This window comes from Leuresthes tenuis, unplaced genomic scaffold, assembly GCF_036924035.1.
Source record: "Leuresthes tenuis unplaced genomic scaffold, fLeuTen1.0.hap1 SCAF_2, whole genome shotgun sequence".
NCBI classification, from domain to species: Eukaryota; Metazoa; Chordata; class Actinopteri; order Atheriniformes; family Atherinopsidae; genus Leuresthes; species Leuresthes tenuis.
The window spans coordinates 34,958,140-34,984,949 of NW_027325356.1; the positions used below are offsets into that span (position 1 = coordinate 34,958,140).

The 26,810-nt window shown below is 37.9% G+C and overlaps 1 protein-coding gene across 1 annotated transcript in view; it reads right to left on the minus strand.

Moving 5' to 3' along the window:
* Positions 1 to 4,206: 4,206 nt before the first annotated feature.
* Positions 4,207 to 26,810, minus strand: part of tshz3b (teashirt zinc finger homeobox 3b) — a 36,124-nt gene continuing 13,520 nt past the window's right edge. Inside the window, exon 3 of the mRNA XM_072380981.1 lies at positions 4,207 to 9,491. Within this exon, the coding sequence (XP_072237082.1) occupies positions 5,836 to 9,491 (3,656 nt within the window). The 3' untranslated portion in view covers positions 4,207 to 5,835. The remainder of the gene's footprint in view (positions 9,492 to 26,810) is intronic.

Here is a 26,810-nt window from a genome sequence, read left to right on the forward strand (position 1 = left end):
GTTTGAGTATTGATAATGTATCATAATAACATTTGTTTTTCTGAATCAAATTTTAATTGTTGTTCTTATGAATATTTCATGCTTTAAAAATATTTAAGGTTTTAAACTTGAGAGTTTTCTGAGATTTGACAGCCTTTAAAGGAGTGTGAAACAGCACTGTGGTGCCTGAGCAGAATGCCAATTAATGAATAAAAGTACATACAGGAACAATGTGACCATGGATATCTTTATGTCCATAATAGTTCATCACCATGTGAACACTTTACCAATAAGCTTTAACTGTAAAGCACAATCATTAAATTTTCTCAGCTTACAATCATTTCCCAGAATTTCCAAATGCCTTCACAAACTTTTGTTTCTTCCATTCTAAGATTTTGAGATTTTTCACCAATTGTGAGGAGTGATGTTTGAGTGACACTAGAGGGAATTTAGGAGATTACCGAAGTCATTCTAAATTAAAATCTGTGTGCCAAGAGCTTACAAACATTATTTTTCTTCCTTGATATTCTACAAAGAACTTCTGATTAATCTTTGAAGAATATGAGGTCTGAAATAAAAGAACAATTGCTAGCCCTTTAAGGAAATCTTGATATTTGCAACAAAGGCTATTATGTTCAGTCGAGCAATAAATAATTAGATCTACGAAGCACTTGCTTGCTATGTCAATAGGTAGCAATGTTTCCGTTACTGCTGTATTGTGTTCTAATATAAAGAATAGAATGGAAAGAGAACAAACAGGAATAGAAAAAGAAATCAAGGAAACTAAGATGGACGGGGCATTCTCCTTGTGTGTTTGTGTAAAGAGTGTGCTTGCTTGTACCTTGGCTTTATTTGTGTTATGCTTTGTGATTCCATTGTGAGGAGTGGATCCTCTGAGTTTGTATTCCCACCCTCCCACTAGTCCCCTTTTTTTTTTTTAGATAAAGCTATCTGAATCAGCAGCAGACCTTCTACAAATACATTTGAGCAGCTTACTGTGGTTAAGGCTCTCACTGTGTTCCACTTGGATTCTGACGGTTGCATTGTGTGGGCTACAATGAGGATGCAGTATGCTGGCATATCGAATCATCTCCTAAACCTATGTTAAAACTTTAATGTTCACAAGGACAGTCAGCTTCAAGCGATGAAGTTTATTTGCATCTCAGGAAGCCAACATTCAATTTGAAAATCCACACACTGGGACAATTCGGAACAATTGCTATCTTTTTTGGACAACTAAGTTTCCAAAAACCATAAAAAATTTCAAAGGGATTTTAATCTTTTATTTAATCGAAAAGCAAAGGCAACAAACTTTTTTTTTGGTAAATATATGCTAGTTTTGACATTGCTCATATCTGAATAATTGGGACAGTTTGACCTTTGCAGCTGTGTTGCATCACCTTTTCTTAGGTGAAAATTGTCAACTTTTCAGGGAAATGGTAACTTTGTTTGCATTTCCTATATAGCTGATATATTTATTTATTTTCTTAATGTGCAGAATGTCTACATGATTTATATAACTGTTCTGACTTTGTTAAAGTAAATCCTTTTGGACACCTGCTTAGCTGGCTTTTTACTTGTGTAAAACTTGTGCAACTATATTGCCCAACAAACAAGTGTTTATTAGATTTAAAAGGGGTAAATGGGCAATGTATACAGCTATTTGTTGTTTCTAGAAATAGAAAAATATATATTTTTTAAGGACAACTGGGCTGTTGAAAGCAAAATGTTGTTTCTTGGTTAATTCATTTCTTGGTTAATTAATTTCTTGGTATCATTTAGCAGTTAAAGTGTCCTTCGTCATATTTTTCAGTTTTTTTATTCTCCACCTTTTTGCCTTGACTGCAGGTTGGAAATTTGGCACATTTTGCTACCAAGCCATGTTGTTGTTGTTTGGCTCTGTCTTGATAAAGTAAGTGAGTATTTGCCCTGAAAATATACTGGGTGGATAGTGACATATGCTGCTGAAAACACTAATGGAGCCTTCACAAACTGTCTTGAGCTATATGTCCATATCTTCAAGGAAGCTGACTTTTGACCTGTGGCCTATTGGTGAACTGGATAGTCCCTCTCCCTATTGTTCAGCCCAGAGGATGCAATGTCCATAATTTTCAAAATAATTAAAACTTTTCATTCTTCAGACTTAGATGAGCCCGGGAACAGAGAAAGCAGTGTTGTGTGTGCTCTTTGAGACACTTCCATCTGGCAGGAGGCTGTGGTCCATCAGGACCAAAACCTCATGCCACAAGAACAGTTTCTTCCCATCCGCTACTAGCCTTATCAACAAGGCCCGGAGCCCCCCATGACTCTGACTCTCTCCCTCTCCCCTTCCAGACCTACAAGCTCCATTAACATAAGATCTTCAGACCTTCTGCGTTAAATTAACGCACAGTCTCTATTTGTATATATATCTAGATTATGTATATATATCTATATTGTCTGCACCAACTATACCAAGTCAAATTCCTTGTTCAAGTTCAAACCTAATTGGCAATAAATTTGATTCTGGTTCTGATTCTGGTGTGGAGCTAGTTTATTTTAATGTTTGGGTTTAATTTGCATTTATGGACTCGGAAAGAAACTGTCAGTTTTGAATGCAGTGCTACCTCACAGTCTTTCAATAAAAGCCTTTTAGTCTTGACTGATGTGTATTACAGCTCCAGGAGCTTGGTATATATGTTTGTATAAATGTATATATAAACATACATGCATACAATCATTGTGTGCTTGTGTGCAAGCATAGCCCATTGTCTTTTGAATGAAGGTTTCAAACCTTAATAAGCTCTTGCCTCTGCTTTCTTCGTGTGAGGACAGGAGAGAAAATGTTTTTTTACACTTCATTTTCATGCATATTTCCTTTAAGGCTACTGAGAGCCTTAAATATGGTGCCAGACTTCAGTCTGCACTGCTGAAGGCTGACATTTTCACACACAGTGGCACCTTGTCACTATGGACGAAGTCCCTCTACCTGGCTGTTGATAAGGGTCTGTGAGTGTGTGCTCTCTTTGTAGCTTAAGCATATATGTGTGAGGAAGAGAAAAAAAAATTTGCTAATCTGTAGAATTCTGCGCGGTTTGTGTTGTATGCAATGTGTGTACTTTCCCATTCATGTTTTTCTTTCAGTGTTATATCAAATTGCAGAACAGAGCAGAAAATAGGAGGCAGTTTAGAAAAATACACATGGAAACATGTTTTTAATATGTTGTGTGCAATTATACCTCCATCTTATACCTACCTTTACATTCATTCAATACTTCTCTTATGTACTATATATATTCCTACTCTTAAGTGGATCGGTAGGGTAAAACATTTACTTTTCTCCTATTACCTTAATTTCCTTACTCCATCTGCATTGACTATATTGTACTTTTGTGTAATACACAATAAATCAAATTGACTTTGAGACAATTTCCTTTTAATCACAGTTACAGCCAAAAAATAGAAAATAAAAAAATAGATTAAATGAACACTTAAAAGGCCCAGTTCATCCTGTCAGTATTGTCATCTTTCAGGAAGTCTAAATAAATATAACTGCCAGGTTTCTTACCTTGTGGAGAGTAGTTACAAAATATACGTCCAAGGTGATTATAGTGTGGAAGACACTGAAGGGAAACTTAGTGGGTGTGTGGGTCATTATAAATCCCAGCTGGAGAATGATAGTAAGTTCATAACTCAGAATGCTGTCTAGTTTTTAATTGTACTGACTGGGTGAAATGGACTGTATTGTTACTGAATGTCACTCTCACATAGTGAAGCTCTAGTGTACATCTCTGCATTTAAATTTTCTTTGCATGATAGCTTCATAAAATCAGCAGTGAAAATTAGATTTTTTTAAAAATTTATTGAACTGATAAGCAGCAGCTTTTACCTAAATCAATATCTGTGCCGTTACAAAGTTAGAATAACTTTTTCTTACTGTTTATGAGACTGAATGCTGCCAGCTTAGTCTTCAATATGCAATATATGCCTTAGTTGTAAGGCACTAACACAACAGAGGAGGCTACAGGGAAGCTCAATGTTGTCTGTTTGCATGTCTGAAAATGAGTGCGTGCATGTGTGTGTGTTCCCACCCGGCTCTGCTGCTGCCACTCACTGTAAACTAGTCTGCAGCTCGTCACAGACAGACGTTGACACACTCCCATTCTAATGTGCTCATTAGGGACTGCACAGCACACACATAATTGATAGCCATGACACACAGAATGTACACACACACACATTATTGCAAAAAAAAAAACAGTTTCCTTTTTAATGCTGCAGTAGAAAACAAGTTTATACGAAGTCATATAATGGGGATCATTGTCAAGAACAACAACAACAGAAACCAAAGAACCAAATGAAAAAAGACCAGCAGCACAGAATGCATAACAGTATCTGTGCTGTTTACATGCTATTTTACAAGTAAAGATTTTTCTTCTATTATTACTTCTCTACACTGGCAGATGTCAGTTACTTCAGCAAATTAACTGCCAAAAATGTAGCAGAACTTGTCAATCAAGAGGTTAGTGTAACCATGGTTACCTTTCATATCCAAAAAATAAAACTGCAGTGCAGAATCATGGTGGAGTAATTATACAGAAAAACAAAAGTAGGATCAATCAAAAAGGCATTCAACAATATGAAACAACTAATAGTGCTTATAAATAACAATTTACACTTGAAATATCTTCATAAAGTAATATCTTTTTGTACAACCTTTAATATATTTTTAGAGTTTATACAGGGGCACATGTAGAGTAGTTTCTGATAAAAAAAAAAAAATTAAATAAAAAAGAGTCTTTAACCCTTTGAGCACGAGTTGGGAATAAAAAGATTCACCTGTTGTCGCTCATTTGTTACCTCCTTTTTTGTCATATCTTTTGATTACATAACACATTTACAAAAGTATTGTGCAAAAACAAATGTCTGTCTTCATATACTGTGAACCAGCAAAAAGTCATAATCCTTCAATTAAAAAATATAGAAATGATGCATAATTTAGATAGGAATTGATCCGTTTTTTTTTCTATACATATTTTACACTGACCTGAATTAATATAGGTCCCTGATAACCCAAAGTAAAGCATCTCTCTTTTTTTTTTTAATCTTTTTTTTATCTTTTGATATGCTCATTGTCCTATGAGCATATCCCCAGACAAATGTGAAGCGTGAGATGAAAGTTTTGCACTGAACTGAAAATCTCCTTTTAAAAATGCTTTTATTTTCATAATTAGACTGGACACACTGAATGTCTGTCAAACAAGAATTGTGGACAAAATTCACATCTAATTCTTGCAGTAGCTTTAAGAATTCACACTCTTAAATCATGAGTCAGGGGTGTTTGGATCCGAAGAGTAGAAATGCCGTACTCAGAGGGTTAAATTGTAAATGTTGACCCCAGCATCAAAATAGGAAGAAAAAAAGAGTAATTAAGAGAAAAGAAATAGAAACCATGGAAAGTGCACCAGATTTAGTTTTAAAATGTTTAGCTAAACTGTTTCTATTTATGCATGCAGATTATCACATCTCAGCAATGCCAAAATATAAAATAACCTAATTTCTTTTACACAAAAGTACTCACCACTTTATTTAGAATATCTCTTACAACTTTTTATATTAATTCCTCTCAATGACAACAGTCTCAGTTTGTCCCTTTAGAAAAAAGTTATTTCAGTCAAAGGAAATCAGTAAAACCAAGTGTGTTGGGCAAATAAAAAAGTTTAAAAAAAAAAAACTCCTACAACACAGAATAAAAAACATGTGCCGACACTCATAGCAGTAGTTTTATGGCATCTTTGTGCAGTTCCATCACTTTTTATAATCCTTTCTTTTTTAATGAGCCATAATGCAAAAGTGCTGCATTGTCCCCAGCCAGTGCTATTGTTTCTCTTGCTCACACACATACATGAGATGATCCTCAGGGGATTTCCCATGAGTTTTGCTCAGGTGAAGCTTAACTGCATGCTTACTTGCAAAAGTCCGATTGCAGAGCTTGCACTGGTAGACGGACCCACTGTCATCATCATCAGGAGAGTTAGGGGATTCAGCCAAGGGCAAAGATGTGGTTAAGGACGAGGACAGGGAGATTGGTAAAGAGGAGGGTAGAGATGTTGGTAGAGAGGAGGGTAAAGGGTGGCTGGATAGATGAAGATTAGAGAACAGTTTTTCAGACAGTCCTTTGGTTTGACGTTGTTGATGATGCTGTGATATCTGGCTGAGCAGCTGCTCCCCAGAAAGCTTAGCCAGGTCTCGAAGACGAAAGCCTAAGTGGGATTCCAGGTGACTGACATAGGTGGATGGCGAGCGAATCTGAGAAGCGCAGTCACTGCAGAAGAACACAGGGTGACCTGAATCCAAGTTTTTCAAGAATTTTGTCCCACCGGTTCTTCTCAGCTGGTACTTGACATTAGCCAACCAGTGGGATATTGTAGTCATTGAAAGACCAGTGAAACGGGAGATGTGCATTCTCTCCTGTGGGCTCAGATCAGACATCATGAATTTGCCATCATTTGTCTGTCTTAAACTGGAAGCAAATTGGGCTTGTAGTATAAGGAGATGTTGAGGGTTCCAGTTGGACTGACGGCCCTTACGTTTCTGTGCTGGTGAAACATCTTCTGTCTCCTCTTGTGTGGCACCTTCAATGTCAGAACGCTCAGACTGGCTGGTAGGTGTGGAGGACTTTGACACAGCTTGGCTTTCTGTCAGGTTCCTTAGCATGTCAGAAATATCTGAGAGGGCATTTTCTCTCAAAGGGGAGGAAGACATAAATGAAGCTACTGCAGCTGAGGCTTTTGTCATAGTGACAGCAGAGGAAGGAGAAATTGATGGCGTGGAGGTGGTGGAAGAGAGAGCCGCTGAACCCAAAGAACCACAATTACTTGTTTTGTCAGCATTTTTTCCTTTGGTGAGATCTATAGGCTGGTCATTGTTTTGATGTTGCTGGTAGAAGTAGCGGTCCAAAGGGTCATTACTGGTCTTTTTGATGTGTGCTGGTGGGGTGGAAGAAGCCACTGCTGCTTTCTCCGCCAGGCTGTTGCTCATCTTGAACAGCATGCTCATGGGGTCAAGGGAGGGCAGGGCAGGTTTAGCAGCCTTTCCCAAGTGAACGTTCATTACTGACTGCAGTGCACTCAGAGGGTTTACAAAAGGCTGTTCTGGAGGTGGATGGTCTGTGATGATGGCTGTGCTGCCACACAGAGAGGCAGGCAGGGGTGATGTAACACCGGTTGGCTCCACTCCATTCTCCACAGACTCCTTAATGGAAATATTCCCATTTGAATCTCTGTGAGTGATTCCAATTCCATCTCTGACTGCTTTTTCCCTTTTACTCGCATCCTCAGGAGTTTTACAGTCTCTATTTTCTCTAACTTTATTTCCTTTAGGTGACTCTCCCCGAGCTGAGTCCTCAGCCTCACTGTTGCAAGGTGAGGGTGTGGCTCGTCTCAAAGGAGACTCTCTCATGACAGCACTGGGCTCTCTCATTTTCTCCTCAACCTTGGCGACTTTCTCTGTCACTTTTTTTACTAGCTCTTCCATTGCATGAAAGTTGTTTTTAGGCAGCGGAGAGGTCCGGTGGCTTGGAGGTGAGATCAGCGGTTGACCCTTACCAATGGGTGAGAGAATCTCACCTCCAGGGAACATATATTTTAGGGGAGAGCTCTTTCCAGAGTTACCAAGAGAGAGCTTCATTATGTTTGGAAGCTGGTAGGCAGCATGGATACTGGGATAGCCACCCCAGCTTGGAGCGCCATTCTGAGCTTTGTTGATGGCTGAGGTCACTGTGTTCTCCAAGGACTTGAGGATATCAAGACCCCCCTTTGGACTTTCATCCAGATCCTCCTCAGTCAGATAAGTGTATTTTGAAGAAATATCAAACTTCTCCTCAACCTCATCCTCCCCTCCTGCTTTCTTATCTTTGATAAGATTGTTGGCATTGTTGATCAAGAACTCTTTAGTGCATTCCTCTTCCTTTTCCTCCTTTTTTATTTCTACAACCATTGCAGTGGGTGAGTTGCTGGTTGGAGGAGGCACTGGGGCAGGTGGAGGGGAGAAGGTTGTGGCTGCCAGGGGGACAGACTGCACCTTCTCTTCAGATACTGAATTGGACATTGGAGTTTGGGTGGATGACTCGATAATTGGTTTGCCTTTCTTAATGGCAGAGTTGGTAACTTTAATAAAGTGTCCTGTTACCATCATGTGAGCAGTCAGCTCTTGCAGTGTGTCATGAGAGCTGCCACACTCCATGCATTTGAGAATCTGTGACTTCCTGGATTCAAATTGCCAGGCATAGCTTGCACCATTTTGGTGTCCATAGCGGTTATTAGGTGTGATGTAGGGGTTGGTAACCTTTTGGAGTATTTCATTAGTGTTATTGAGGGAGGGAGGCTTTGGTGTGGTGCCTCCAGTAGAGTCAGGCGAGCTTGGTATGTCAAGGTCAATGGGGGCTCTTTTTCGAGCTGAGGAAATAATTTTAGCTGCCACTGGTGTAACAGGTTCTTTCAGAGGCACTTTTTGGTAATGTTTTGTCTTGATCATGTGGACACTTAGGTCCTGAAGGGATTCAAATGAGTGTCCACAGTACATGCACTTAAGAACTTTTTGTGCATCTTCCTTCCCTTCCATTTCCAGTAAGGAACGTTTTCTGGGTTTTGACCAGCGTTTAGCACCCTCACCATCTGTTTCATGGTTATCATCACGGTAATGGCCTGTCTCATTCATATGCACTGTGAGCTCCACAAGAGTGTCATATGCGGCACTGCAATCCTTACAACGGAATTTACTGGCACCAGTGAATATAGAGCCATAGAGCTTGGAGCTCTGCCGGTAAAGCTGGACAGTACTAAAGAGGTTGGGCTCTGTAGAAGCTGTGGAGACAGCCACTGTGGGATGCTGAACCAGGCTCAATCTATTGTGATGGTTCTGTGAGGCCTGTTGAAGAGTTTTAGCCATAGCTGTCTGATGCCAGTCATAACCTCCACTTCCACAGCTACTGCTACTGCTGCTACTACTGCTACTGCTATGGCTGCGAGGGTTTTTTTCTACAGGGGGTTGATTCAGGTTCAGATTGAGTGTAGACCAATATGAATTGGTAAGGAAGGAGTTGTAAATGGCCTTCATTTTCTCAAGGCTATCAGCCACTGAACCCGTTGCAGCTAATATGGCCTCATCTCCAATTACTGAGGCAGTGGCATTGGCTGCAGCAATTATGGCAGAGGAAGACGATGGGGACAATGCATTGGAGGGGTCTTTAGAAAGTAGGATATCATCCTCATTTTTAAGTGAGGAGCTCTCAAAATCTGACAGTCTGTCACTGGATTCACTTAGGTGAGACTCACTGTCCAGCTCCTGACCAGAAAAGTCAGCAGCATTGGGGGAGTCATGAATGCAAGTGGATTCTGGTCTGTCCTTGAGAAGGATATCCTTGTCCTGACATATGAGCTTGGCAGCAGGCCCCTCTCCTTCTTGAGCTGAGTCTTCTCCATCCAGATCCTCATCCAAAAGGGCTGCTTCCTTCTCATCCTCAGGGACATACGCTGCTCAGATAGAAAGGGCAAAAAACACAGATCAAGAGATTTGTTAGAATCAACTGACAACATATGTAGTGACATCGACAAACTATGTAGTATCATAAACAGTTGTTCTGTTCTAACCTTTCTCTTATACACTGATGTTTTACAATTTGTATCAAGTCACCCTCTCCCAAACTTTTTCCATTTCCACCCTCAGGTCTTTGTTCTATACTGCAGAAAATCAAAGGCAACAGAAAGAGAGAGGCAGGGAGAGAAATAGAAAGATGAAGTGAGAGAGAGGGAAAATGTGTCCTCAAACAGAACTTGCCACCTTATTCTTCTCAAGGGGCAACAGCTTGAAATTAAAACTAAATTTGAAATTAATGAAGCACATTCTGGCGGTGGCATTCGTTTCTGAAGTAATAAATTACTTGTATCAACCTCGCAGACAGCGGTTCCTGTCTGTCAATTAATATGTCTTACGCTTCTTCTGCAGACTCTAATGCATTCCCTAACAGACACACTCGCCATTTAAATTAAGCATGCATTTTCACTCATTACACTGCTCAGCCCTCGCTTCCTCGTAAATAAAAAAATGTATGTATGTTTGCCTGCGACAAATCTTTCCTCGCAAAACCCATTTGCTTCAATTACCAAAGATTAGAAAAAAGTTTAGAGTTATTATTTACAGTTTAGCTTCAGGGAGAAGGCTTGCAGCTTTCAATTTATATTCAAATCCCTCTAGTTTAAGAAAAATACAATGGAAATCACACAGAGAAAAGATGTATCAAGACAAATCACAATCTCTCCTCGTTGTAAATCTCTGAATGTTTCTTTTGTTAAAAGTCTATAAAAGGGTTACAACTACATCAGATGAGAAATTATTTATATTCACTTTGTGAGAAAGCTGGGTTTTTGAATAGCAACCGCAGCTAAAACATATGCATTAACAAACCTCTGCGTGTTTTAACAACTACTCTGGCAAGATGAACATGTGTAGATGTTAGTGGCCTTGTGCTAAGCATTCCTTTCTGTTACAAGACATCACTCATATAACCTGGTATGTAAACATATGAGCTGGTCAGTGGAATGGGTGTGGAAGCACATGCAATAACAAGAGGAATAATTGTCTGATGTCTGCCAAACAGAAAGAGAAAATGCATTTGGTAATATGGTTAAAAATCAAACTCCACATATAGCTTTGAATTCTATGAAAATATTGTAAATTGTCCTTCAACAAGTAATACCTGTGCGACATGCCAACTCTATCATACCACACACTTCAGCTGTTGCCAACTCAAATCTCTCACTGAGCACTGCAAGTTGTCTGTGTGTGAGCAAGACAGAGAGGAGTCTTTGTCATTGTCAGAAGCCTTTCGTTGCCATCGGCGATGATACAACACTGCCATGGGATAAACAGATGCAAAGAGGCACAGATATCCCTGTCTTTTACACATCACACATACACACACACATAAATTGTACGATAAGTGTTGTAGTGTAACATTACTTTGCTTTCAGGCAAACTCTTGAGTTTCTCTGTTCCAGCACTCATTGTAACATTAAGGATCCGTCTGAAATACCTCAAACATGCTGTTATGTGGAACTTAAAAACTGTAGGGTTAACTGACATTTACCAACACTTCATACATTAATATAATTTTACTTTTATTGTAAATTGCATTTGTGGAAATAACACACAGACTGACTAATACATAGCCATGTACCCTCTCTCAGAGTTTCCTCATCTCTCCCTGTCTTCTCCCTCCATCTTTCTCTCCCCTTCTGTCTCAGAGACACATCTACCGCCTGCACATACGTGCAGCCAAGGAGACCCGCATGTACATGCCATCTGTTCTGCATCAGCCAAAACGACAGCTGTTTAAGAGAACAATGCTCTGTCTGAGGAAACAGTCGAACACAGCAGCCCGCTGCTCTCATCACGGCAAAACATCTTTGTGAAATCAACTTTTGAAATACAACATACACTTCAAATTAGCTGCATTTCTGTGAGATGAACAAAGTGTGTATTTGTTTGCATACATATTTCCATTGGTGTGGAAGTGTGTGACGTCTAAAGATATTATATATATATATATATATCATATCATTGCAGTGTGTTTGATCATATATGAGTAAATTAAAAGTAGCATTTGCTATTATACATTGGTGTGCTGAATAGTCTGACTACTTTTACCAGTCTATGGCATAAAGCACATTTGACGATTTCTAGATTTATTTGAAACCAAAAATGGCTGAAATTTGGAGGACTTTGACAGACACAATGTTACAACAAATCCATACGATTTACATAGAAAAAGCTTCATTGACAGGCTAAGTTTAACCACAGTTACAGACATCGATCAAATGATTAAATCAAATCATGAATTTCTACCATGTCATAAAACCAAGCTCAAATATGGCTTCAAAAAGTTTTTAACTTGGATTCCTGCTTTTAGTTGCCATCCATTAACAAATTATTTGTCCCTCAGGCAGATTAGAATATGTTTAAGTCACTTTTACTATAGCAGCCAAATAATACTGTGCAAGAGGCACTGTGATAGTGGATGGTTACATTTTGTCTCTCTGAAGATTCAGCAAAGCCTACCTCACACAAATCCCTATATATAACCCTAGACATATATGTAAAGATGTAACCTGAAAAAAAAAAACTTTTGAAACAACCAATGTCAAGCAAAGTGTTGCATAGAATAAGATTAAGATTGTACAAGGTTGTACAGTGTACACAAGTACAAGTAAATTTGGGGCACAGTTGTCCCCCCAGTGCAAACATGTAATAAATAATAAAATAACTAAATAAGACATGCACTTATACAAAAAAAGAGACATTATATACAAATTAAGGGAGAGAAATTAGTGTGAGAAATTAGATATGAGAAAAATATATATTTATTGCACCTGGCCCGTGCCTGAAATGACACGTGATGGTGTCACATATCTGTATGTATGTAGAAACTGTCCCTCGTCTATTTGTCCATGTTTTAAGCACCCGGAAACATCTGCCAGAAGGCAGCAGCTGAAACACTCGGTGTCCTGGGTGTATACTGTCTCTCAGAATGCTGCGTGCCCTCTTGAGACAGCGGGTGCTGTAGAGATCTTTGAGGGAGGGGAGAGGATGGCCAAAGATCTTCTGGGCAGTGTTAATAACCCTCTGTAGTGCGTCTTTGTGTGTCATAGTGCAGCTGGAGAACCACACAGAGATGCAGTACGTAATTGATAAACTGAAGTAATTGATAAATTGAAGAAATTGATTAATAATAATAATTATTATCAATGTTTTTATTATATACATAAATTATATAGGTGTGTGTGTATTCAATCTTTATTTCATTGATGTATATCATACTTTTTAGGAAATTAGGCCTTTCGCCATAATAAAAAGTCACTCTAAGATTTATATTGGTTTGAAAACAGAGTTGTCGTTTATATCCCAAAAACTTTTTGACAAAAGATTCTTTTCCTGTAGTGTTCCAAAAGTGTTTATGAGGAGGGCAAGATGGGGAAGGGTCACTCCATCTATTTTCCAATATTGTATTTACTGTTGCTGTAACTGCAGTCATATAAATTTGCAACAAAATTTATAGTGTAAACCAAGGGAAGAAAGAAAAAGAGCACATGGATAAATGTGATACAGGGAGAGGACAATGACGAAGAAGACTCAAGAGGAGGATGAGAGAATCAGGTCTTGGAAAAGAGTCAAGACTGGGGCCACACACATATACTCACACACATACACAGACATACAGGCTTAGGCCCAGACTGAAAGGATCTCAACACTATGACCCAAAATATTTCGATAAATGTGGAAAAAAAAACATCCACACACAAAAAACTGCTGGAGGGTAGAACCTGAGCCAAACACCCTAGGTATGCAGGTACTATTTTAATTAGTAGAGAAAAAGATGGTGAGAGTTCCAGATGAATTGTCAGCAGGGTGAAAGAGGAGGTTTGATCTCATGCTTCGGAGGATCAGGCTAGGTGAGACTGATACTGCAGTTTTTGAAACGGAAGCAAAAATGAAACGGTTTTTCAGAGTTGAAGGGTTTGAAGATATTCTTCACATCTGAACAAAATCAATAATCCGACTCATAGCTGGTAATTCTGTAATCTGCCCAAACAAAGTGGAAAATTAGGAATTTCAGTCAAATCAAAAATTCTTAGAAAGGTAATAAAGCTGAACAATATCTTTGAATTCATGTCTGTGCAGAAAGTGAGGAAATCCTTCTGCAAACTGCAGATGTTATGATGTTGCAAAAACAGTTGATCATGCTTATATAACCACTTAACAGCCCTATCAGACACGTCAGCGCTATCTGTTTACACTTCAGCTTAGATAGTGCAGTTTTTCTCTATGTGTATGTGATGGGACAGATAAAAAGAGACTCTCCATCTGCGTCAGTCACATGCGGGGAACCTTTTTTCCATAGACAAAGCTGAAAGCATGCCTGGAGGCCTGAGATGAAAGCAACCACCACCCAATTTTTTTTTCAGATCATCTCTTTGTGTGAGTGTGGTTCCACATGTTCATATGTTACATGCATCCAATAGTCTCCCCTTTCCTACTTGATGAGATCCTGTAATCTCTCACCTCCTTCCCTCCTTTCTTTCTGTCTCCAATCACCAGTGCAACCCACTTTAATGAAGTTAATTGAATCTGAGATCGATAATGTTTAATTATTGTGATTTGACATGCACAGACAAATTGGTTAGATGACTTCTGTGTGTGTGGCATGGCTGTCCGCAGAGAGTGCCCTGGGACAGGCGAGGCGTGCCATTGATTCCAAGAGGTGTTTGATCGACCCAGAAGCCTGATGAATGGGGCTGTATCTTCAACTGGCTGCATTTCCACTGAAACTGTGACATAGCTACAGTATCCCTGGAATTCCTTGTCTTTTAATTAACCATGTTGAAAGAAGCGTCACCCACATACTGTATTGTTATCCAAAAATTTTTATTATAATGCTGTAGAAAAACTGTGAACACACCATCCCAATAATTTAATTAAGTAGGCGTATCCAAATGTTCCACTGGTATTATTAATCTGTGATAATTCTATAAAACAAAGTTCTTTGCTAACTTTCAGGAGGACACACTTCTATTTTATTCATAGAATTCCTATGTCTGTACAGTAGTTATTTACTTTTCTGTTCATAGTAACGGTATTGTTAGAATCAGACATTATTCTTCTTCTATGACTTTTTCACTTTCTAAATTAATGAAATCAGATGAGAAAGTATAAACCACTTCCTTTAGATAAAACTCTCTCTAAGATAGTAACTCAAGTTTTTTCAAGAGAATTCTTTTGTCCTTCTGTTCGATTTTTATTTGAACTATTTTTACACAACTGTATTTTAGATGCCTCGAAAGTGTATTTTTGTTTTAATAGATAAACTTTTGGAATATTGGGACAGTTAAAAAAAAACAACAAAAAAACTGCAACACACAGAGACAGTTGTTTTGGCATGAGGGGAGGAACTTAGATTTGGAGTGGAAACGGTTATTGTCTTTGTCTCTGACAAGAGTGACATCACAACTGTGAAACACAGATGCTGTTGCATCATTCTTGTGTATGCTCAGATATGTTTGTGTGTGTTCATGTATGTGAGAACTGTGTTAACCTGGCTAATCATCTCCTCATGCCACTGAGTGAGGGAGTACCTGTCAGCATATTCACATGCTGGCTATATGTACTTTGTCAACACAAGAGTGTATGTCTGGATTGGGGAACTAGTAACATACACACTGATGCATGTATATGTATTCACATTTGTACATTGTTGACTTTTGGTAAAATATCTATTTGCAGAGATACGTTTTATACAAATGCAGGCAGCTCCAAAGAAAAATGCAACTGAAGTGGAAATGCTGCATGTCACCTAGTCAACTCTTCTTTGTTGTTTATATAGTATAGTTTACTTTTATCTTTATCTATTTATTTATTTATAGTCTTTTGGATTGTCATTGTAGTACCATTACTGCTATTAACTGATCCTGTTATTTAGAATTCACACCTGTAACCGTTAACAACACATTTTCCGATTCAATTGTCATTTGAAAGACGAAATTATTTACAACATAAATCACAGCAATTTCATTTGTGTGCACATATTGCATATTGTGTGAAGGAGTAATGAATTGATAAACATGTTTATTATTTGCCTAGTATATTTATTCTAACCTATTCAACATTCAAACATATCTGAACTAAAAACACCACAAACTCATTCACTGCAGTAACCACTCTATACTACTCACTTGTAAGTTGCTTTGGATAAAAGTCTCTGCTTATTCAGTGTAATGTAGTAAACGCACACACTTCAGTTGTGTATCTCCTCTTTGTGACGCTACAGCTTCACACACACTGGAATGACATTCACCTGATCCAGCCAACATTGAGGGGAGGCTGTCTGTAATGGAAAATGAAGTATGAAACATGCCGAGTTGAACTGTACTGCACCAAACTGTACTGTACCATTTAACAAAAAAACGGTAAGAGGCTACACCCTAAAAATACATGGCCAACGCTATGGTGCTAACAATTGGCCTAGCCAACATGGTTGTCACTTTCAAATAGCTGAAGAAAGAGACAGCTTCAGACAGCAATTCTCACAACACAGATAATATGTTGCCAGATGTGTGGTTTTACTTTGGAATTTAGCTACTTTGAATGATTAGCTGAATGAGTAATATGCATATGTATATCGAAAAACAATGTATGAAATTATTCATGACACGCATATGACATGAGACAGATTCAATGCCATCCGCTGCACAGCGCCCACTTCTCATTAACAGACACCTATATTGAGTTATATATGATATTGTGTGGGTTTGAGTGGCATGACTAATCATGCTGGTTTTGTGGGGGTTTTTTTTGAGTTTTTAAAACATCAAAACTAAGCTTTAAACTAAACCCCGATACCAAGGAGAAACAGCAAGTCAAATCCTCAAATCCCTCTACATGATTTTCAGTTCCTTTTCACTCTTTCTGTTTCAGTTTTCCTCTGACCTTCTACACTTTGGCTGTATCATGTTGATCTCTCCTTCCTGCATGGCCATGGAATTATGCTCGGTAGTTGAGCATGTTAGCACGTTGCAATGTTGCTGTTCCTCTACCTCCTGGGAGTCATTACACGAGTGGAGCATGCTCAGAATGTGAGCTGGGCAGGTACTGTAGTGCCCCAGTCCTCTCCCATCCCTTACCTTGTATAAACATAGAAAACTTTGATGATTGTCACTAAAAATGTGTGTTGTGGTTGCCTGATTTGAGTATAGCCTGATTTTTCTATAGTATGGACTGTGCTGGCAGCAAAATTTGTAGATAAAGTGCATGAATAAGTTAACAAAGTATATTCAGTTTTCCCTCTGACTCAAAACTAATTTGGAAACACCCATACCCTTCTCAAATTGGGCAGTGACTAACGCATTTTTCCTTCTCTTTGTTCTGCGCACATGGAAAAATGCCCCCTCTTGCCAGTTGGCTGGAATAGCACTGTATGGATTGGCTTGTCCAACTTAGAATTTCCAGTTATAGAGGCCGGAGATAACACAAACAGTACACATATTTCAATGCATACACAGAATGGACATCTGGTTGGCCAGTGCAAGATAGGTTTTGAATTTGGCCAAAAGCATCAGACATTGGTCCTCAAACGTTTACTAGAATTGACCAAAAGTCAATGTATAGTCAATAGATATTGCTAACACTAAAAAAAATATTATCAGTGGGTCTCTCTCAGTAAATTATCCTCTCACTTTCATTTGTTATTTCAATAGTTTGGAGCAGTCATACTCTCAAAACCAAGAGGGCAACCCAGGGTCATGAGCACCCATTCAAGGGGACATATAAATGTATGACTTTCTATGTGTGTGTTTGTGTATGTGCAGTGAGAAAAAGACCAGTGGGTTGTGCAGAGTTAGCCAAGCAAGGCCGAGCAAGATCCATCATTTCCACTGTCTCCCATTTGTTTCTTCTTCCGCTACAGCCATGCTCTGCCTCTTTTATGCCTCTTTCTCTCTAATTCACTCTGCTTCTGCCGTCATCTTCTCAAATCTGCTTCACTCACATAGGCCTGCTCTTCTTTAATTTGGCAGATTCTCTTTCTCTTTTGTAATTCCTTGATCTTTGTCACAGGTTCTCATCAGTCCACCAGAGAATAAATGTGACTTGCCAAAAGAAAGAGGAAGAGCACATAAATGGGAGGTCATTGTTGTGCACATACAATAAAAAGAATATGCCATAACACAGAATACATGAAAAACTGAAAGTAGAACATTTCTATTTTCTGCTTGCACACACACTACCATATGTGCACACCACAAGAAATACACACACTCACATACTCTTTGTGGTTAGTTACTGGGTATCTATTACCTGCCAGTCTGCTCTGATCTCTTTGGACAGCTCTGATCAAAAGATGTCATCCAACCTTCCCAACCAGGCTCACTAGGGAAGTTAAAATGGGGAGTGTTTGTGTATGTGTGCGCATGTGTTTCAGAGTAAATCACACTGTGGCCTGGGTGTAAATAAAATGACAGAATCACTTTAAGGTCCTGTCAAGTAGGCAGCAGGCGATTATGATAACGCCTGGCCTCTTCCAACGCAAACGGACATCCATAAATTTACTGGCCAGATGATAATATACATGATATAGCTCTTTTTCCTGTGTTTCCTGCTGTCTGCCTCTGTGCCTCAATTTTCTATGCTTTATTTTCTTCCCCAACCATTTTGATTTATTTTATTTTTTTTGTCTTTTGTTTTTTGCTTCAAGCCTGAGATAGAACTTCAGAGAGCTCAGTCAGTATGTTTATATGACAGTTAAGTAGAGCTATGGTTATAGATCTACTAGACCATTTCATTGGACGATTTTCCTTGTATCAGCATACAAACATAGGAGGGGTATCAGTTTAGTGACTGAATCGTGTTCGTCTCTTTTATTCTATGGCAATAGAAGGCCAGTTTGAGTCCAATTGCATGTATAAATGCAGAACCTATTTAACGCCAAACACATTATCTGTATGCTTAGTTTGAAAAAATTTAGTATAATTTAAGTTGCACTAACATGTTTTACATGTATTTTAAAAGTCAACTGTTTAATTTTTTTCTGACTTCATGTGACTAAATTGACTGAAAGCACATTACATCTGTAGATAAAGTAGAGCATGCATGCACACCAACTTATCTTCCAGACACAGTTTTACACAAATGCACACACAAAAAACCTAAACCAAGAGAGTATCTCATCTGTAAAGAAATAAAAAGAATGCCCAAAACTACATTTGTTTAAAAAAAAAAGACAAAGTGTAAAAGATCTCAAAGAGCAGTTGCAAAAATCCATCTGAGCAATAAAAGGTGTTAAATGTAAGAGGTTTTGGAGGAAAGAAAAACGGCTTGCAATAAAGCTGGAAAACAGCACTGCTCCAAGGCAATTTAGACTGCAAAACACAAACCATTAAGTTTGTGCATTATCTTTTAATTTAATCTTGAATGATTTATAATCCATCACGCAAGGCTTCAACCATATCCAATTATTCTCTGCTGCTTGATTGACAACAAAGGTGATTTATTAAGCTAATAAAAACTGATGTACTCTCCACTTGCTCTGAAAATAACCAGCTGGACGAAGAGCTTAAATACACACTTACCCCAAAGACAACCCTCCACACCTCCTTCCTAAGAGGAATGAGATCAATACTTTGTCTATGAATCCGTGTCTATTTTGAAGCGTGTGTTTTCTTTAAACGGCTAAAGTATGTGTTTAAACCCTTTAAAAAATCATTTAAGCTGCATCTCTTTACTTAAAAGAGAAATTAGTCTCCATCTGTCCTGCTTGCTCTCTTGATGTGCAAGAAACATCGGAAATCAAAATGTCAACTACAGTAATTGTTTCTTCCTTATGCAAGACTGAGTGATTATATTAGGCTTTAATTCCTTCATCTTTGGCATATATGTCATCTTAGTCTCAGCTTTATCAGCTAGTGTTACGCTCAATCACTTGATATTAATGGAAAAACAGAGAGCCAGAAGGCCCGTAATGTTGGCGCCAGGGTGTGAATGTGTATGTAGCTCTGCATTGATGAGAAGCAGGGTGGGGTGGTGGAGGTTAACGGTCTAGAGTTCACAGGCATATCAAAATAGTAGAGTGCCATTAAGAAATATTAGCATGTTTACAGCACTAAGCCATGTATGAGGCTCATTTAATGATGCTTATAGTCTAAGTCATGCATATTTTTTGCATTAATGTAGCCACACACACAATACACAATACACACACCTAAGCATACATGCACACTATGAGGCCTGTTTTCACTGGGTCCATCTTTTTTCTAAAGAATTTACATTTTGATGTCATTCATGCTAAGATCTTGAAATATGAGTTGTATGAAGTTAGTTATTTGGACGATTGCAGTTACAGGAGTAATGTGCTCAGAAGCAGAGGAGGATGGGAATAATAAAACAGCCCTCTCTATAACCATACTGGGTTAAAACGCAAGTTAGAATAGTGGCTACTCAAAGTTATTAGAACTTTTCTCTGAGGCCATTTCACCGTTTTCAATCTAGCCTTTTGTGTTTTGCGACCCTCTACTCTTCCTTTTTTTTAAATTTTCTCATCACTTTAACATCATCTGTGTAGTAAAGTGAAATTAAAAAAGCAACCTGATCTAACAACAAGGTTATTTCTTAGCTTGATATATTGTTAAAACGTTTGTGTGACTGCAGGGATGCCATAGGGTGTGGTGTGTGTCTGAGTATGCAACTATGATGGGTATACAGTTTCAAATCATTGAATATGTGTGCCTGTGACTTTGTATATTTAGCATCCTGCTGGAAATGGACTCTCCGACATAGTGATAAATTATGTCAGGAAGAAGAGCTCCAATTTGAAACAATAAACAGGCCTGAGAACAAACAAAAGTACATTGAAACTTTGTTTACATCATACAAATGATGTCAAAATGATACTAGTGATTTGTGGGTACAGGCATGTATGTCAAAATCAATAAAATCACACAAACTCTGTGAATAAAAAACCCAAAAGACATGTCACCCAGGGTACAGGCAGAGCAATAATACAAACAGTGGCCGGTCTGTCAAGATACACTCAGTTGAAATGGTTACCAAACGTAAGGGAATATATAGACAAACATGTGCAAACATATATACAATGGCTAACTCAACATGAATTGGTCATTTTTTTAAATTCTAAAAACCTTGCTACTCATCACCGTTGTTTCTAATGATTATTTGAAAACAGTAAAAAAGTTGCAACTACAAATATTTTATTGTAAATAGCTGAAATGACACATCTCTTTAAACATTGCAGTAACTTTTCTTTAATGTACAGAATGGAGTAGCTGAATAATGAATAATTTGAAGAAAAAAAATAGAAATATTTTCAACCTACAGTATGGACATTATATTTATATTATTCTGATTCTGGAAAGGCACATGTTTGTATATTCAATTTCTGCAGAAAACAACAAGGAAATAAACAATTGCAAACTATAACAAATTGTAACAAACATGAAACCAAAAAACTAACAAATAAAATGAACAAATACAAGAAAAACAAATTATATATATTTGCTATTTAATACACATACACACACACTAACATGACACATACAGTATCCATGGTGTTGGAGACGCATTACTGTGATTTGTGATAGCTGTGTGCAGGACATCATGTAACAGCTGTGCACATATGCACAAACTTATACACACATCCCTCCCAATGTAAAACAGAACATTCTCCATGTCTGGCATGCCATGACACAGACCACAATTGATTAGTACGATTTACAACATAACTACCACACACAAATGCATGCGCACACACGGAGTACACAGACATATACAGACATTTGCATTTGCAGTCAGAGTGTGTTTGCATGAATGTGTGCACAAGTCTGTGCTGAACTTCATTTGTATCAGGTCTGTGGAATCCATATACACTGGCTCTTGTCAGGATTATGTCTAACGTTTCCTCTCTGACAGTAAGACACAAGCTTTCTCTTCGTCTATTACACTCACATTGATACAGCTCAACAATGCTCAACAAGTCTGTTGATATAAATTACAAAGGAAATTATTAAGAAATAGACCATTTGTGTTTAACTTACACAGAAAGGTTCTGAAGGCTAAACTAAAAATATGTGCTATAAGTATAAGAGTGAGGACATTTTGATGATATATCCTTGATCACTGTGCGGGGTATGTGAGTAAGTTCAATGTGAAAAGATATTTAATAATGACAACATTTGTTTGACACTTTATGTTTTCTTCTGATGTTTTGGATACTGATGAATGAAACATCTAATTTAAAAAGCAGAACTGAACTTAGCAGTAGGGGAGAGGAGAAGTGCTGACATAGCCTCAATCTTTTAGACTCCGAGAAGTGTTTTCAATTTTATGCTTTGTGCATCAAACAAAACCACCTCATAACCAATGCTCATTAACTTTAAAATACAAATATTTATCTCTGCAATGAAGTGACCAAGCCTTGAGCTGCTCCATAATCTTAAAAACATTTCACAGCAAGTTTTTATTTCTGTTCAGCAGTCTTGTTTTTAATGTATTTGGTTGTTAGTTTTCCACATGAAGAATATGTCATTTGGTTTTCTTTCCAGAGTGACACAGCTTGAGTATCCCTTGATGGAAGTCAGAGTGGATGAATCAATCAGTTTCTAATGGCTGACATTCTTGACTGAGATATGTAATGGTTGCTTTGGTTTAGGCCATGTGGTGACAATTCATGCAGTGCAGCCAAGTGAAATGAAGCCCACATGACATATTTAACACACATTATTGATTTTTCTTTTTTTAAATCATGACTGATAAGAGTTCTGGAATGCTCCATAATGGTAGACTTCCCAAAAACACCCCTTTTATTTTGATTTCAAGAGTTTGGTCTTCGTAAAGCCAGATGATATTTCATTTAGGCATTGACCTATCTGGAGGCAGAATTTTCAGAGGTTAGAATAAAAAGAAAAACATTGCAGTAAATGTTCTCTATTTCCATGCCTTTTTGTTATGAGTGTTAGATATTTGAAAACAAATTCTACTGATACAGTGGTAGCTGTAACTGCGTATGAGGAGACACTCTGCTAATAATGGTCAATGATTCAATAGGTACATGTTAACCAATCAAGGGCTTATTGACTGGGTAATAAGTGCTAATGAAAGCCACTCACACACAAAACCCTAACCACCTCCAGTTTTCACTGTCTGCTCCCTCATCTGTGGATTTATCATGATCATGCATGCTTTTAAATAGCCTTTCATGTCTATGTCGTTGGATTGTATGATGGATACAATACGGTATGTGCGTATGCATGTAAGTGTGTGTGAGAAATGAGTGGTGGAAGTCGTTCAGTAAGACTGAATATAACCCGAGGCAGGGCTTGAGGGTAAATCATTTCTGGAGGAGTGACAGAAAATGTAGAAAGCGACGTGTTAAATGTTGACTGATGCTCTGTCTGCTGCATCCATCTCCACTGCTCTGCTGCTCCCTTTCTCTCTTTTCCTGCTGAGTATTTCTATAGTTAGGCCTGTTGACTTTCTCTTAACTTCATGAGGAAATATCTGTTGGTCATCTGTTGAGCCTTCATATCTGCCCACATATCTTTATATCTAAATATCTAACTCACAGTCTTTAATGATACAGGAATATATAAGAATGCCATATTGTATTACATAAATCTGGCTAATAATCGTAAATCAGAATATCTTTTTATTATTTCCAGTGAAAAAATGCACCAGTTGAGTCAGTATTGATGCAATGATTTTTGAGTTACATTTATTTTGAATTTACCTTGACAATGGGATATACTGTACACAAGCATTACCGGAAGCCTCAGATTCAGTTTGGATCTATCTGGTCTTTGACAGTAATGGTGATACTAGTTAGCAAGATGTTCCACAGTGGCCATATTGCTGACCATTTCCCATGTTTTAACCTATAACTGACAGTTTAAACAGCATGAATCGTAATTGGATCGCAGCAGCATATGTACTGATTGGTAGTATCACAGAGAGCTGGCAGCCATGGTGGTGTTGTGACACCGGCTACAACCCACTCAAAATAGAGCAAACCAGTGTTGCCAGGCAGTGACTGCAGTGTCAATCGCATGCTCACCATAGCCCTGTCAAAGCCCCTAAACAACTTTGATACAAAATATACCACACAATCCGTCATTCAAAGAGAAAAATCTGTTGCTGTTTCAACAAAACTCTTCTACTTAGATATAAGAAGACTGCAACTGACTCCAAGAAACGGAGTATGGATAGAATCCAACCATCCTTTACCAGCTGTTCATTGTAACATATTGAGTAACTAATCCAAAAAAAATATTGCACATCTACAGTCAAACTATAATCACTAATTCATCTTACAGGCATGTCTTTGGAATGCAGATGTTTTATTCAGTTATGTCAAATATTGTTTGACTTATAAAATATCTTTAACAGGCTTTCCTAACGTATACATAATATTGTGCTTTAAAGGAAAACTAAAGCATTAAAAAATTATAATTTAAAAAAGGTATACAAAACCCTAACTGCAAGACTGTTTCTGATAACCTGAAATGAGCCTGATGCATTAGATACAAAATAATCCCTGCTTATCGGTCAGTTTCCTCTCCATCTATTTCTCACCCATACAGTTATGTCTCAAAGAGTAACTGGTTGTGTGTACAGAATGTTTAGTCCCACTGGTGTGCTGGCTGTATATAAACTCCAGATAACAAATGGTGGTGAGAAAATTAGGGATGTCAAAACACACTGGAATCTAGCTTCGGAGATCAAAGATGTGACACAGAGAACAATAGATATCCTGTCTGGTTCTTCTCTACATATGAAAACTTACAATGCAATGCATGTAAGTTCAATGCACAAGCGTGAAAGTGAAGTGTGTGCAAGACAAACACGCACACACAAAAATTGTAAAAATCTTCAGCTTTTACATATATTTCTTTTGTACATATAAATAGATTAAAACATAGAAGGGTGATGTATACAGTTATTCTTGATCTTGAATGTAACAACTCAATGGATACAGAAAAATAAAGTACCCTTGAGGCATCTTTCCACAGGATTGTGTAAAGGTTTATTTGTGCTTCAAAACGTAACAGCTGTGAAACATTAGAAAACACATTTTTATGTCTCTAAATAACTGTTTTGTTGGTACGATCATGGTTTTTCTCTTAATTCACATTCTAGATCGTTCAAATACCACCAAGTCAGAAAAGTTTCTAATACTTACAAGCAGTCCACATTCAAACAACAGGTGTTGCAGGTAATATACAGTAATATACGGAGAGGACTGATTATTATATTGGGGAGCACCTTACAGGTAAAGAACCTTGTCTCGCTTGATGTAAAATCAGAAGTTTGAGTTACCCTCTATGTCTCACTGATAAATTATATTAGACATTAGACTGAATATTTAGACAGGATATATTTTATTTGATGGCTTTGTGCAAATGTTCATAGCTAAGGGGTAACTTTATTCGAAACAAAATAGAAAGTTTGCAAAGTTGCAAATCCATCAACAGAAGGGGTTAGACATGATTCATTTCATTAAAGGGCACACTTCAGGACAGTCACTCTTCAAATAAAGTGTTTTAACTTGTTTTTGTCTCCAAAAAGTGACAGAAGTAGCAGGGTTAACAATAAAAAATGTAACTTGAGAGTGAATCTCAAATCCTTCCCACTTTGTTTAAATCATCTAAAAGTTGGGTTCAACAAGCAGCTCTGATGACACATACTGATGCCTTAATGCCTTGAAGAGCTGAGACAGATTTTTAAACTGTTTCAGATGATCCTATCCCCTCTTATTTTCCCATTAATTTTTTCTCCTACATGTTTAACCTGTCAAAGATCACTGAACATAACCAAAAATAAGACAGGAGGTGGTTTTCACTCCGTCTGTATAGTTTGTATATAGGTGCATAAGTGCAACTGGGGATGATGGATCAGTTTGAGAAACTCTTTCATTCCCTTTGTCAGATCCTTTAAATAATCTTTACTGTTTTTTTTTTCCCACCCCATGTCCTTGTTATCAATTAGAGCACGGCCACTGACGAACGAGAGCTGTTTTTATCAGCGCTCATTCATTCAACTTCTTCACATTTCTCTAAGTGTTTGAGGGTGAAAATGAAGGGGTCAAATACAAGACTTCTAGAAACAAGGCAAAGGCTTTTAGACATTAGATCAAATTTGAGTAAATAATACTGTAAATAATACCCCCCCCCCCCCCCCCCCCCCACACACACACACTCTCTTTTTGCTGACAAACCCAAGACCAAGTATCAGGAAGGGTCATATCTTTTTAATTATCTTTCCCACCTTTGATTAATTTTTCTCCGTGACAACGAGTGTTGGTAATGCTTTTCACCTGCTGCCGCTGACTGACGGTCCCTCTGTCGAACGCAAAAGCAAACAGCTGCTGCCATGATTGCCTAGCAACCGGCCAGTGATGGATGAGTGGAAGAGATGGACGACCACAATAAATCACCATGTCTGCCTTGGTGCTATAGAAATCTGGGAAGTGGATGGGAGGGAGAAAAGGAGGGGAAGATCGAAGTAAACCCCAAAATGTTTGTATTTTACATATTGAGGTGGAAGAAGTTTTCACAGGAGGCCATATAGTTTCTTGTGCTAATCAGACGTCATCTTCCCCTTATTCTAGCATTAACTAATTTCTAAAAAATGGCTCAAAAGCATTCTGTGATCATCGATAAGGTGTTCTTAGAAAAAACTAATTTACAATGTAAATGACCAAAGGGAACAACATCTTGTTGAGAATAGCGCAAAGTAATGATGAATACAGTAAGTTCCATATCAAACATAAGTAAAATTGACTATTTTCTCCCACATGATTGCATTATATGCAAATAGTTATCATGCATAGTTAACTATTTTGGAGTGAATGGTATTCCCGAAACTGTAAAGCTATCTTACAGTGAATAATCCACAAAATATTTATTACCGACAATGAACCACTTCTTTAATTTTTCAGTTCAAGACTGTACATTCACACACACGCCAAGTCTTAAGCCTCAATTATACCTTAGTTACTGAGAAAGTGAATGTGAAATCAGCACAAGAGCATATTCATATGCAACTACAACAACTATTTATACTGGTGATTGAAGCATGTTGGACTCACTGTGGTCTTCATTCGAAACAGTAAGCATAACTACTGACCACTACATGACACTATTAAGTAGTAGATCGTTTGAAAAATAATGTAACTACAATGTTTTAAACTATTGGCTTTATTCTTCAGCACTTGATGTTTTTTTTTTAACATTCACAAT